Source organism: Nycticebus coucang, chromosome 8 (assembly GCF_027406575.1).
Source record: "Nycticebus coucang isolate mNycCou1 chromosome 8, mNycCou1.pri, whole genome shotgun sequence".
In the NCBI taxonomy this organism is placed as follows: Eukaryota; Metazoa; Chordata; class Mammalia; order Primates; family Lorisidae; genus Nycticebus; species Nycticebus coucang.
In genome coordinates this window covers 69,567,087-69,581,691 of record NC_069787.1, presented here as the reverse complement: position 1 = coordinate 69,581,691, position 14,605 = coordinate 69,567,087, and the positions used below count along the sequence as shown (strand labels likewise).

The following is a 14,605-nucleotide window of genomic DNA, read 5'->3' as shown; positions in this document are numbered from 1 at the left end:
TGAATTGAAATACTATTTTTTCAAGATCTTTAACGAATGACATTGGTCCTTTGATGGGGATTGCATTAAATCTGTAGATTGCTTTGGGTGGTGTAGACATTTTAACGATGTTGATTCTTCTCGGCCATGAGCATGGTATGTCCTTCCATTTGTTGACATCTTCTGCTATTTCTTTTCTCAGAGTTTCATATTTCTCTTTATAGAGATCTTTCACATTTTTTGTTAGACATATTCCCAGGTATTTCATCTTCTTTGGTGCTATTGTAAAAGGAATAGAGTCTTTGATTTTGTTCTCAGCTTGACAATTGTCAGCGTATACAAAGGCTACTGATTTGTGGGTATTGATTTTGTAACCTGAGATGCTGCTATATTCCTTGATCACTTTTAAGAGCTTTGTAGTTGAATCCCCAGGGTTTTCCAGGTATAAGATCATGGCATCTGTGAAGAGGGAGAGTTTGACCTCCTCTGCCCCCATTTGGATTCCTTTGATCTTCTTCTCTTGCCTGATTGCTATGGCTAGGACTTACAACACTATGTTAAATAGCAGTGGAGACAGTGGGCATCCTTGTCTGGTTCCAGATTTCAGTGGGAATGCTTTTCAGTTTACTCCATTCAATATGATATTGGCTGTGGGTTTGGTGTAGATAACCTCTATCAGCTTAATGAATGTTCCTTCTAAGCCTATTTTCTTGAGTGTTTTTATCATGAAAGGATGCTGGATATTGTCAAAAGCCTTTTCTGCATCAATTGAAAGAATCCTATGGTCTTTGTTTTTTATTCTATTTATGTGGTGTATTATATTTATAGATTTGTGTATGTTGAACCAACCTTGTGTGTCTGGGATAAAGCCCCCTTGATCATGGTATGTAATCTTTTAAATGTGTTGTTGTATTCTGTTTGCTAATATCTTCTTGAATATTTTTGTATCAATATTCATTAATGATATTGGTCTATAGTTTTCTCTTTTTTTTTGGATTCTTTCCTGGTTTGGGGATCAGGGTGATATTTGCTTCATAGAATGTGTTGGGAGGATTCCTTCTTTCTCTATATTTTGGAAAAGTTTATTCATTAAAGGAACTAGTTCCTCTTTGAACATTCATGAAACCATCTGGTTCAGGGCTTTTCTTTTTGTGGGTATTTTGTATAATTGATGCTATTTCAGTACTTGATATTGGTCTATTCAAGACTTCTAAATATTTCTGGTTGAGTTTGGGAAAGTATTATGGTTACAGCTATGAGTCCATCTCCTCTACATTTTCATATTTCTGGGAATAGAGTTTTTGTAGTAATTATTGAGAATCTTTTGTATTTATGTGGCATCTGTTGTTTTTTCCCTTTTATCATTTCTGATCGTAGTTATTAGAGATCTTGTTTTTCTATTTCTGGTTAATCTAGCCAAGGGTTTATCAATTTTATTAATCTTTCCATAGAACCAACTTTTTGTTTCACTAATTTTCTGAATAATTCTTTTGTTTTCAATTTCAGTTAGTTCTGCTGTAATTTTGGTTATTTCTTTTCTTCTGTTGGGTTTGGGATTAGATTGTTCTTCCTTTTCCAGTTGCTTGAGATGGCCCATTTGGTTGCTGACATGCGCTGTTTCAGTTTCCTTTATGAAGGCATCTAATGCTATAAATTTCCTTCTGAAAACTGCCTTTGCAGTATCCCACAGGTTTTGATAGTTTGTGTCTTCATTATTGTTTGTTCTTGTTTCTATTTGGTTCAGCCTGGGTGATGTGTACTCACTCAGTCCTGTCAATGCAGAGCTCCTCTCATTTGGCTTCCATCCACTTCAGTCCAATATCTCTCCTTTTGGGCATGAGCCTCTGCGAAAGCTGCTTCTAGTCAGCCATCTTCCCATAATTCCTCTCTCTCCTCCTTAGCACCTCTGGAACCCCTCCTTCTCTTCTAGAATTAAGCTATAAAGTAATCAGGCCACCTACCTATTCCATATTGTTTCCCCTTAATCCACCCAACCAGCTTTGTGCAATGCTCAGTCTGCCACATTGACTATGCCTGAACATGAATGTGCTTTCCCACTCCTATCCTATGCCTATGCTGTTTCACCTGGCTGGAATTCCTTTCCCCTGTGCCTCTCCCACCTCAGTACTTTCTTTTGCTGCATGGATCTATTTGTTTATTCACCAATATTGTGATTGTTATATTTTAATTATTAGGATTTTGTGATGTATTTTGAAATACACAGTAGATAATTTATCTCATGGTTCATATTCAAAGTTGTGTTGGTTATTCTGTATATTTTTTCTTTTAAATGAATTTTGTGGCTTGCTTGTCAGATTTTATGAAAAAATTATTTTATAAAATTTTCATTGGGATTGCATTAAATTATGGATTAATTTGTGAAGAATTAACAATTTTAGAAATATTGAATTTTCCCATCTAGGAACATTTTATATCTCTAGCCTTTTTATATTCTCTGTGGTTTTGTTCTTCTATATTTTTTTTTATTTTGAAATAACATTGAACATAAATATAAGAACAAAGTATATCAGATACCAATGACCAACATCAAACTGTATTAGATCTTCATATTATGCCATATATTTCCTTCACATATATTTTTACCACTTTTTAAAAGTGATAAATAAATATAAAGCATAAAACTTTAAAGATAGAAATGAGAGCCCCCTGTATATCTCTGATTCTTTTTCCTTCACCTTCTTGCCTAAGATACCATGGTCTTATGACCATGGGCATATCTTTTTACTTGGTGAAGTAGGTATATAGTAATACTGGTTCACTTGCTAGGCTTGTTATATACACTATAGACATGGTTGTGTTTTTATGTGTTTTGGGATGAGTATCCACAGGGAGGTTATATTGTACAGTAGAAGCCATTGTAGAAAAGCTAATAGAATGATTTTAAAACTGTGATTTCTGCCTGTGATTTTGTAATTGTTTCACATTTACTTGTGTACATACCTGATAACAAATTTAGTGCAGCCATTTTTAAGTGTTTTTCAAAATCAGACTATTTTTCTACCTCCCTTGTGTTTCAGGAGCAATTCCAAACTGACCATGGTTCCCTAAGAGGTTATTGTGGTCAGCTCACTTGTTCATGCATAATGTCAGTTAGAAGATTTACATGGTAAACATTCTACTGTTCTAAACATGTCATTGTGTTTCAGCCTAGTTCAGTATACTGACAATTCTTTCTTGCATCTTGTTTGTGAAAACCTTTTATATCAACTATTTTCATGTATTTCAGCTCCATATTTGAGAATAAACGTGTGGATATTTTTAGATTTTGTCATCTTTGGACCTTACTTTGTTCTCTCCTTTAACTTCATAGGTACTAATTTAAGTAGTGAAGACTTTCTTTTGCTGGAGCTTTTGCACTGGTTTAAGGAAGAATTTTTTCACTGGGTGAATAACATGTTGTGCGATAAATGTGGTGGACAGACTAGGTCTAGAACCAAATCGTTATTACCCAATGAGGATGAGCTGAAGTGGGGTGCAAACAATGTGGAAGATCATTACTGTGATGCATGCCAGTTGAGCAATCGATTCCCAAGGTGGGTACTCAGACAAGAAAGGGTCATTTCTTAATTGAATGGTTGGACATGAATTTTTTAGTATATGAAATTCTTTTTCAGTCTTTCTTTAAATTACTAAAAATATATTCCTCTAGAACACGCATGAGCAAACTGTGGCAGGGAGGCTAAATCCAGCCCATTTCCTGGTTTTGTAAATAAAGTTTTATTAGAACATGACCATTGCTGATTCATTTACTTATGGTACGAGACTCTTTTCACACTACAATAACAGAGTTAAATACTGGTGAAAGAGAATGTATGACCTGCAAAGTCTAAAATATTTGCCATCTTTTCAAAAAGACATTTAAGAAATTTATAAAATCTTGTTCTAGAATATAAATTGAATATAGTCATAGCATTAAACATAGTGATAGTATGTTTAATCCTATAAATCTTGCATTTTTTAATAGATAATTTTTAACTTTCTAGTAACTTTAATAATATTGATCACATATAACAATACTAATAATGCTGATCATTTTGATAATAAATACAATGCTGTGCATAATCATTATATGATAATATGGAAAGTTAAAAGTATCATATTATTTTCTTTTTAAAGACAGAAGTTTGTTTTAATTAGGTACTTTCCCTGCCCAATCTAACTTATCCAAATATCCCTAAATTTTAAACAAAAGAAATTTTAATTTTTCACTTAACTTTTTCTATCCTTTAACTTATAAGCTTCTTGTCACATTTTCTTAATTGGCAATATTTACAAAGTTTGGTTGTATTATCAGGCAAGAAAAGATACCACATTTTTCTTGGTAAACGGTCTGTGAAGCTAGTGAATGATGCCTCATGATCATATCAATGTACACAGCTATGATTTAATAAAAAAAGATACCACATTTTTGAAATACCTGATTTTGGGGACTTGACTCAGTTCTGTCCCTAATTTGGAACCAGCCCTACAATATATAGAATTGTAAAGAGAATCTAATATCCACTAATTATTTAAAATTAGTTTATGTTATTTCTTCATTGAACATACATTTGCAAAGATTAGAAGAAAAAATATATGTAATTAAATCTCTCATAAAATCTAGGCAGTGGATGTAAACTAATAATGCAGTGTGGAAGGGCAGAGCAAACAGATATTGATGCAAAGAGTTATTATTTTCCTTTGTAATCAATTAATTTACTGTTAGCTGCTCTTTGTTTAAGAGTGGGATGATGAACTTTATCAATTAGAGGTTAATCTGGTCTTTAGACTTCAATAGTAGTATGTATTGAATGTGGAACATGGGTTGCCCTAAAACTATTGTTATTATTCCATAATGCAAATGTACAGCTTTTTTCCGTAACTTAATTACATAAGTTCTAAATTCACTTAGCTTATTGCAAGAGCATCTGATTAACCTCACATTGCAGGGCCGATTCATTCATGCCACTGTTTCCTTTCCCCCACAGGCACATGTTTGATATCTCTGCTCACTTGGGGCACTTTTCCTTCTTAGCTGTATAAGCTCAAAACCTTTCTTAACACAATATGCAAAATGTAGTATTCTGCAGTTGTGTCACTTGATCACTGGAGTAACTTTTGAGAAGAATGTTGCAAATACTTTCTAAAAAACAATTTCCAGCCAGATGTAGTGCCTAACACCTGTAATCCTAGCAATCTGGGAGGCCGAAGTGGGTGGATTGCTTGAGCTCACAGAGTTCGAGACAGCCTGAGTAAGAGCGAGACCCCCATCTCTAAAAATAGTTGGGCATTGTGGCAGGCGCCTGTAGTCCCTGCTACCTGGGGGACTGAGGCAAGAGAATCACTTCAGCCCAGAAACTTAAAGTTGCTGTCAGCTGTGATGCCATGGCACTCTACCCAGGGTGACAAAGTGATACATTGTCAAAAAATAAAATTTCCAAATTAGCAAGCACCTTTAAATACTAAAGAAAAAAAATAAAATTTTATTCAAAATGATTATTAGAAAAATAACATGTTAAGTAAAATTGGATTAAACTGAGCTAAATTTTTTATTGAGTAAAATTGTTTACCTTTTAAATATAATGAGCTAATTATACCACTTTAATGCTAATGCTTTAAGCAGATTTCTTAGAGAATCCGCCTGTCCAAATCTTCTCTGTCATTCAGAGCTCAGTTCAAATACAAGGTCTTTATCCTAAACACTCTTCATAACATTAAATCTGAGTGTTTGTGTCACATTCTGCCCTATATTGCAGTTATTCATGTTAATTCCTTTTCTCTTTAGGACTGCAAACACCTTGAAAGCATACCACTGTTCAACCATTTTCCACCGAAGATTGTAACACTAACACAATGCCTCATATATTCTAGACTCTCTAATTAATATTTAAGAATAAGAAGTATACGGTGCATCTTACAAGGGTATATGTGAAACTTAATAAATGTAGAATGTAAATTTCTTAACACAGTAACTAAGAAAATGCCAGGAAGGCTATGTTAACCAGTGTGCTGAAAATGTGTCAAACAGTCTATAAAACCAGTGTTTGGTGCCCCATGATCGCATTAATGTACACAGCTATGATTTAATAAAAAAAAAAAAAAAGAATAAGAAGTATAAGAAGTGTTAGTTCTGTTTAGTATAGAGGTAATATAAATTTTTGTGTTTTTTAAACACAGATATAATAACCCTGAGAAACTTTTGGAAACAAGAAGTGGACGGTGTGGCGAGTGGGCCAATTGTTTTACACTGTGCTGCCGAGCGTTAGGGTTTGAAGCCCGCTATGTTTGGGATTACACAGGTACAGAACGTGGTGTGAGCAGAGAATAGTTGGGCTTTGCAGATTTACGGGATTGAGTTTACATTCTGTCTGCTACTTTCTGGCCTTGTCAGTCTGAGCTTCCATTTGCCTTTTATAAAATAACAATACCAACCTCCCAGATTTTAAAAGGATCACAAGATTTTGTACATCTAGTACCATGCCTGATACTTTGCACTATAAATAATTCTCTTTTTAAAAATTAATTTTATTTTTATTTATATATGTATGTACATATTTTGAGGGTATATGTGATAGTTTAATACATTTGTTTAATTTATACGGATCAAATCAGTATAATTGAGATATCCATTTGTCTTTTCTTTATGCTAGAAATATTTTAATTATTCTCTTCTAACTATTTTGAAATATACAAGTAATTATTGTTGGAGTCACCCTACTAAGCTATCAAACACTCGGTCTTATTTCTCTTATTAAAAATTTACCAAAGCACTTATAGCAATGATACTTCTATATGCATAAGAACATGTGTAACAGTGTGCTATAGGAATCTTATTTTTGTAGGGATTACTGTAAGAAAGTTCAATAAACTTAAATTGCAGTATACAAAAATAATGTTATAAAAGACGTGTGACATTTGTGTTGTCTTAATAGAAATGCCTGTATTTATATATCAAAAAGTTGTTTTCCTTGTCTATTGTGTATAATGACCACTGTCCTGGTGACAGGCACACTGAAAGCCCTGACTTGAGTATTATACAGTGTATCCATGTAAGAAAAACATTTGTACCCCTTAATATTTCAAAAATTTTTAAAAGGCTGTTTTCCTTATTCTTAGAGTTTTGCTTGTATTTCTAGGTTTTTTTTAGAATTACGTGAAACCGTCTCTTAATAATTATTCTTCTAAAACCAAGTATGAAATATTAACAACTAGAAATCCTGTTAGATGTCCCATTGGTTTAGGGTCTTAAAGTCCAGAGAGACTGTAGTTTTAAAATTCCTTCGTAATGGCAAACTGAGCCTGGTATTGTTGATGCTGTTCAATATGTCCTGAAGCTGGCTGCATTAAAGGAGATTATTTCAAAAACATTTTCAGGGATTTCAAAGAGAGAAATTAATATTAGTATTCTAGAAACTTGTCACAAATTTTCACTCTTTTTAACTAAAATTTAGAATATTATTATGTGATTCTTGGTTATCATACGTCATTCTGGTTTTATAAACTTAACTTTTATTTCCTCTTTTGCATTGCTTTCTTGTGTCTTTCTTGAGTAGACCATGTCTGGACAGAAGTCTTTTCTTCTTCTCAGCAACGGTGGCTGCACTGTGATGCATGTGAGGATGTCTGTGACAAACCTCTCCTTTATGAAATAGGATGGGGCAAGAAACTTTCCTATATTATAGCATTTTCTAAAGATGAGGTAGGGCATAAAAGAAAAAAATATTTTTCTAAGATTAAAGTATACTACAATTAACATTCAGTAAGCTGCATATATTTAAAGTGTACAATTTAATAAGTTTTGTCTTTTGTATACACTCATTAAATCATCACTGCAGTCAGTATTTTATGGATGTACCATAGTTTATCATTTCATCTGTTGATAGACATTTGGGTAGTTCCTCATTTTTTACTATTTTGACTTAAGCTGCTGGGAACATTTAGGTGCACAATCTTTTTTTTTTTTTTTTTGAGACAGAGTCTCACTTTGTCGCCCTTGGTAGAGTGCTATGGCATCACAGCTCACAGCAACCTCAAACTCTTGAGCTTAAGCGGTTCTCTTGCCTCAGCCTCACAAATAGCTGGCATTACACGTGTCCATCACAATGCCAGGCTATTTTTTTGTCATAGTTGTCACATTTTTGTTTAGCAGGCCCTGGCCGGGTTCAAACCCACCAGCCCTGGTGTATGTGGCTGACACCCTAACCACTGAGCTATGGGCACCAAGCCTAGGTGCACAGTCTTTATGTGAGCCATGTGCCTGGTTTTCCCTTTGTTTAATGTCTAGGAGTAGAATGGCAGGATTATATGGTAGGTATAAGTAAAATTTTTTAAAAAACTGCTAAACTGTATTGGCGCCTGTAGCTCAGTGACTAGGCCACCAGCCGTGTACACAGAGCAGCCCCGGCCTGCTAAACAACAATGACAACTGCAACCAAAAAAATAGCCAGGTGGTGTGGTGGGCGCATGCAGTCCCAGCTATACTTGGAAGGCTGAGGCAAGAGAATCACCTTAAGCCCAAGAGTTTGAGGTTGCTGTGAGCTATGACGCCACCGCACTCTACCCAGGGTGAAATAATGAGACTCTGTCTCAAAAAAGAAAGAAAGAAAGAAACTGCTAAACTGTTCTGCAAAGTGATTTTGTCATTCACATTTTCACTACCAATATGAGAGAGTTCTCAGTTTCTCCATTTCCTTGCTAATATTTAGTATGGTCTGACAATAATATAGTCCTATATCTCATTATGGTTTTCATTTGCACTTCCCTAGTCACAAATAATATTGATCCTCATTTTCTGTGTTTATCTGCTCTTTTGCCTATTTTTCTTTACTTGACTGTTTTGTTATTAAATAGATGCTTTGCAAGGATTTTTCTCTCTGCAGTTTGTCTTTTCATGCTCTTAGTGACTTTTGAAGGGAACAAATAGATGAAGTCCAGTTTACCCATTTGTTCTTTATGGATTGTACTTTTTTGAGTTTGTATTTAAAAAGATTTTCCTTAGCCCAAAGTTACAATGACATTTTTCCTGTTTCCTTTTAGAATTTTTCTATTTTTAGTTTTACATTTTGAGTTAATTTAATGTATGATCCAAGGTGTGAACTGTAGGTTGGTTTGTTTTTTACATTTGGATAATGAATTGTTCTGATACCACTTATTTAAAAGATTATCCTTTTCTCCATTAAATTTTCTTCGCATCTTTGTAAAAAATCAGTTCTATAATATAAAATCAATACAATAAAAATAGTATTTGTTAAATTTTATGGGATCAACTTTGTAGATAAATCTTAAAAAGCTAGTGTTTTGAATTTCATCTTTTTTTTTTTTTTTTTACAGTTTCTGGCCGGGGCTGGGTTTGAACCCGCCACCTCTGTTACATGGGGCTGGCACCCTACTCCTTTGAGCCACAGGCGCTGCCCTGAATTTCATCTTTTTATCAGAGTATTTCTTGGAAGTATACCTATTAGAAAAAAAAAAAAAGTGGATTCTCTTCATTTCTTACACAGTTTTTTAAATTTTTAAACAAAGGACAGTATTTTAAAAATTGCATTTAAGAATTGCATATATTCTAGGTATTTAGCAAATAAATATTTGTATTCTAAATTTTTTTCAGGTAGTTGATGTTACTTGGCGATACTCTTGTAAACATGAAGAAGTGATCTCCAGAAGAACTGAGATTAAGGAAGAATTACTTCGAGAGACTATTAATGGGCTTAATAAGCATGTATGTGAGGGTTGTTTTCATTCTTGAGAGTACATTTGACTTTTTTTTATATAATGAAGAATGGCCAATTTTTCACCCATTGAAATTCTTAAAGTAGTAGCATTGTTTTGCATGCACGAATAACTTAATATCTTAAGTTTATGTTTACTGAAAATTTTGAGGCCTCACTTTAAATATTATGGGGGTTTTTTATTTTATATTCCTTTGATAGTTGAAATTTTTAACTATGTATGTGGGGTTCTTTTTTATAATTTAAAAAATAAACTAAATTTATTAGACAATTAGAACAAGGAAAATCACTCTAAGCCAATCAGAAATTGAGGTTCAAGGGGAAGTTTTAGTTTTAAATTTGCTTTTATTCCTACTGAGAATAAAAGCAAATTTAAAGAGCCCTTCAGAGACTCCAGCCTGATTTGTAGAGTCTGTTGTCTCAGAAGGCTCTGAACTCCAGTTTATGTCCTTCCTAGCAGTGTGATTCTGCTAAAGCAACTTGTTTTCAGCCCTGTAGTCACATTTTGTGCATGGCTTCTCAGGCTCTTCTCATGCTATTTAACAATTGGCAAATGCTTGGAAGGAAAAAGAGGTACAGTATGTTTCCTTCCCCTCACTTCATTTCTTGCTAGCTTGGTGGCTTTTTGTTGCATTCAGACAGGTGTGTGCTCTGTAGGTGTGTCTCCTCCGGCTTCTCTAGCTTTTCTCAGCAAGACAGTCTAACACAAACTGATCCATCGTATCCAGAAACAGAAATCACTTACCTTCATTGTAAATACGTTTGTAGTAGAGGTAATGGAGAGTTGGAAATAGGTGTTACGTGATTTTGCAACATAAAATTTGTAAAATTTTTCAAGTTTCCCAGTGTCCTTTTTATTTTCCAAATAATATACATATAAAAATAAAAGTGATGTTTTTTCAAGACCCCTTAAAATGCAAATGTTCCAAATATATTCTTGCTTAGAGATGGACCTCTCCATTCCCTTAATTATAACAACTTTTTTAAAACATCAATTACAGAGGCAACTATCTTTATCAGAAAACAGAAGAAAAGAACTTCTCCAGAGGATAATTGTGGAACTTGTTGAATTTATATCTCCCAAAACACCTAAACCTGGGGAACTTGGTGGAAGAATTTCTGGGTCAGTGGCTTGGAGAGTAGCCCGAGGCGAAATGGGCCTAGAGGTATTTAACTCATTTTAGCATGATCTTCTTGTCATTTTTCTGCTTTCTACACTATGCTTTTTGCTTACAGAAAACTTCATTGACTATGACGTTGGATTAATTTTGTAGAGTAATTATTTAAAAGTGGAAACCTTTGAGGAGAACCAATAACTGACATAGTAAATCACATGTGAGAATTAGCAAAACATTTTGGGATTTTCTGTTTTTTACCTTATGTAAATTCCTAGTGCATTATTACTTTTACCGAAGAGTATATAAAAAAAATGCATGAATGATAAATGTATAGCTTAACAAGTTTTTGCAAATTTATCACTCATGTAACCCCAAACCAGAATAAGAAATAAATCACTAGATCCCCAGAAACAAGCTTAAGTTCTTTTCCAGTCATTGCCTTCCCTAAAAATAGCCATTATCCTGGCCCATCATATATAAGTTTTGCCTATTACTGTGCTTTACATAAATGGAATTAAATAATACACACTTTTGTGTATGTTTTATATATATATATATGCACACTCTTGTACAGATTATATTAGTGAGATTCATGTATCTTACAAGGTTTATACTCACTGCTGTATAATTTCCATTGTATGAATAGCCTATAATTTGATAGCTGTTTGGGTTATTCCTAGTTTGGGCTGTTGGCCAGACATTCCTATTCGTGTTCTCAGTGAATATCTTTATGTGTTCAGTTGGGTGTAGATTATACCTAGGAGTGGAATTGCTTGCTGATGGAGTGTGGGTATGTTCAGTTTTGGTAGCCAAACAATTTTGCAGAGTGGTTGTACTAGATTTTACTTTCAACAGCAGTATATGAGATTTTCCCACATCTTTGTGTATACTTATTACTATTTGTCTTTTTCATTTTAGCAATTCTAGTGGTATATAGTAGTATTTTAGTTTCCATTTTGGTGATGACTGAGTTCACTGTTTGTTCTTTACATTTTTGGATATCCTCTTTTGTGAAGTGCTTGATCAGGTCTTTTAAAATTAGATTTTTAGTGCATTTAAAAGAGCTCTGTTTTACTTTTCTGTCCCCATATTTGAAAACTTTATAAAATACAGTGGGGTAAATACAGAATTTGGGGACAGCACAGAGCCTTTCTTCAGAGTCCCTTATTATAAAAAAATAAGATTTTGAGTAATTCAGCTGATGAAAGTGTGTATTTCTTGATGTGTGCTTGCATACATCCAGTATTAGCTAGGAATTTTTTAGTGTGATTGTTATTTTATCAAATTTATTTTAAGAAATTATCACTTGATTTATCTCCTAAAAATTAAATAAGAATGGATATATAGTTTCTATAGTTAAGCCCTATAATTAGAGGCCAGGTAAAAATCAATGTGTTATGGTTTTATAATGGACTTTGGGAAAGTAAAATAGTCCGTTCTTTGCCCTTACCCAACTTAATCACTGGAAAATATTTGATGTAAATGTATAGGTCTATTCAATAAAAAGTGCTTGGAAAGAAAATAACCCATTCCAAACGAAGTTTTTTTTCTGTTTGTTTGTTTTTCCAAAAAAAGGTTTTATATCTACCTTTTCCAAATTTTCCATTGATATAACTTATTTTTCTAGTAAAGGAATGTGTCCAAAAGGAATGAATTATCCATAGTAAATCTTTTATTTGCTTTTTAATTTATCCCATCATCTGTAGCAGGCAGTTAGAAGTGTTGGTTCAGTCATAGAATTACAAGATCTAAATTCAACAAATAATTCAAATCACTGCTGATGCAGTGCAAGTTACAAGTATAAATCTAAATGAAGCCAGTTAAAAAGAGCCAATTTAAGTCACAGCTGTGTTCAATTTTAAAGCATGGATATTATTTAGGCCTTCATTTCTTTTTCTTTTTATAGATGGGTATGCTACCTCTTGCATGGCATGTAAGTTGATTAACTTTAAAAATACAAATTGGGTCACATCCCAGAATTGTTTTCCTTTTTGAAAAATTTTTTTAATTTTTCAGTTCCTAGGGACAATTTCAAGGCCATGGATTTGACAAAAAGTTACTTTCCCCTTTAGAAATGGTACTTGTTTTAAAAGCAAATAGAAAATTGTTAATTCTAAAGCATTTTGGAACTAAATCTTGCAGTCGGTTGTAAAAAGAATGAAACGTTGGTGATATGCTTTCCAAAAAGAAAAAGTTTATTAATTTTAGGTTTAAAATATTTTATGATACATTGATGTTATTTTGGACTAGAATATAAAAATTGCCTGGAATTTTAAGGTAAAACATGAGCTTTTGTAGTAGTGTTAACACATACAGACTATTTCAAGCAATAGTTCTCAGATGCTCTTCTAGCCTAGAGAGTATCAGAAAAGAGTATGAAATGGCTTTAGGTTGAGATCTGAAAATGAGCAATAGTTAAGTATATAGAAAGTAGAAAGAACAGCATTCTAGAAAGGGAGCAGCATATGTCAAGGCACTGAGACAGAAACCAGCTGACTTTTTTTTTCTTTTTTTTTTTTGAGACTGAGTCTCTGTTGCCTGGCTAGAAGTAGAGTGGCATCATCATAGCTCACAGCAACTTCAAACTCCTGGGCTCAAGGGATCCTCCTGTCTCAGCCCTCTGGGTAGCTGGGACTATGGGTGTTCACCACCACACCCAGCTAAGTTTTCTATTTTTTATAGAGAGAGGGGGTCTCACTGTTGCTTAGGCTGGTCTGGAACTCCTGACCTCAAATGATTATCCCACCTCTGCTTCTCAGAATGCTAGGATTACAGGCGTGAGCCATGGCCCAACTCCAGCTGAACCTTTTTAAGAAACTAAAGGAAAAGTAATATGGAAAAGAGTGAATAGATGAAAGGATTGGAAGAGTAATATGAGATCTTATTGGAGAAGTGAGCAGGGGAGGATCATTTAGGTCCCTATTAGCCTTGGTAAAGAGTTTGGGGGTTGAGTATATTGAGAAGTCAGTGAAGTGAACTAAGCAGGAAAGTGATGTGTCTCAGTTTTAAAAAATCACTTCCATTTGCTATGTGGAGCATGCATAGGAGAGGTAAGAGTGAAAGCCGGGAGTGTACTTTAAGAGACAATCGCAGTACCCAAGTAAGAGATGCCACTGGTGGTAGAAAAGAAGAAAAATGAATGGATTCGTGGAACACAAAATCACAAAAATATATGTCAGAACTCATACTGCTTTTTTTTCTCTAGTAATGTTTGGTGCTACATCAACATCATGCTAATTGTATTATAATTTGTCAGATGTTTTCCCTATTTTTCAGTAGTACCAATGCTTCTTTTCAAGTTGAAGCCATCTCATATCACCATACGTAGTAATTCCTTTCCTTGTTCCTTTTATTCTAAACATCTTTCATAAAGTTGAAAAATTAATTCTGCTTTCTTTTTAAGAGAAAAGAAACTCTGTTTATCCCCTCTGAAAATGAGAAGATTTCTAAACAGCTCCATCTTTGTTATAATATTGTGAAAGATCATTATGTTCGAGTTTCAAATAACAATCAAACCATTTCTGGATGGGAGAATGGTGTGTGGAAAATGGAATCCATATTCAGAAAAGTTGAAACAGACTGGAACATGGTAACTCAATGCATGAAACCATTTTAAAGCTTTGTCATTGTTTAAATAAATGTAGATTGGCTTTATTTTTCATTTGTACAAAATGTGAAAACTGATACATCAGCATTATTTTCAGTAACTTTTTAACCTGGAAAAGAAAATTCCATTCCTAATGTCTAATCAGAAGTCTTCTGGAAATTCTTGCATTTATA

At 33.7% G+C, this 14,605-nt stretch overlaps 1 protein-coding gene across 2 annotated transcripts in view; it reads left to right on the top strand.

The window, feature by feature from the left end:
* The window catches only part of NGLY1 (N-glycanase 1), a 68,618-nt gene that overhangs the window by 42,636 nt on the left and 11,377 nt on the right, over window positions 1-14,605 (top strand). Inside the window, exons 5-10 of one of the 2 annotated variants that reach the window (XM_053599437.1) lie at window positions 3,311-3,533; window positions 6,157-6,297; window positions 7,307-7,380; window positions 9,591-9,697; window positions 10,709-10,873; window positions 14,229-14,414. In XM_053599437.1, the coding sequence (XP_053455412.1) occupies window positions 3,311-3,533; window positions 6,157-6,297; window positions 7,307-7,380; window positions 9,591-9,697; window positions 10,709-10,873; window positions 14,229-14,414 (896 nt within the window). Of the gene's footprint in view, window positions 1-3,310; window positions 3,534-6,156; window positions 6,298-7,306; window positions 7,381-7,532; window positions 7,679-9,586; window positions 9,698-10,708; window positions 10,874-14,228; window positions 14,415-14,605 lie in introns of both variants that reach the window. The other variant, XM_053599436.1, reaches the window with a different exon arrangement.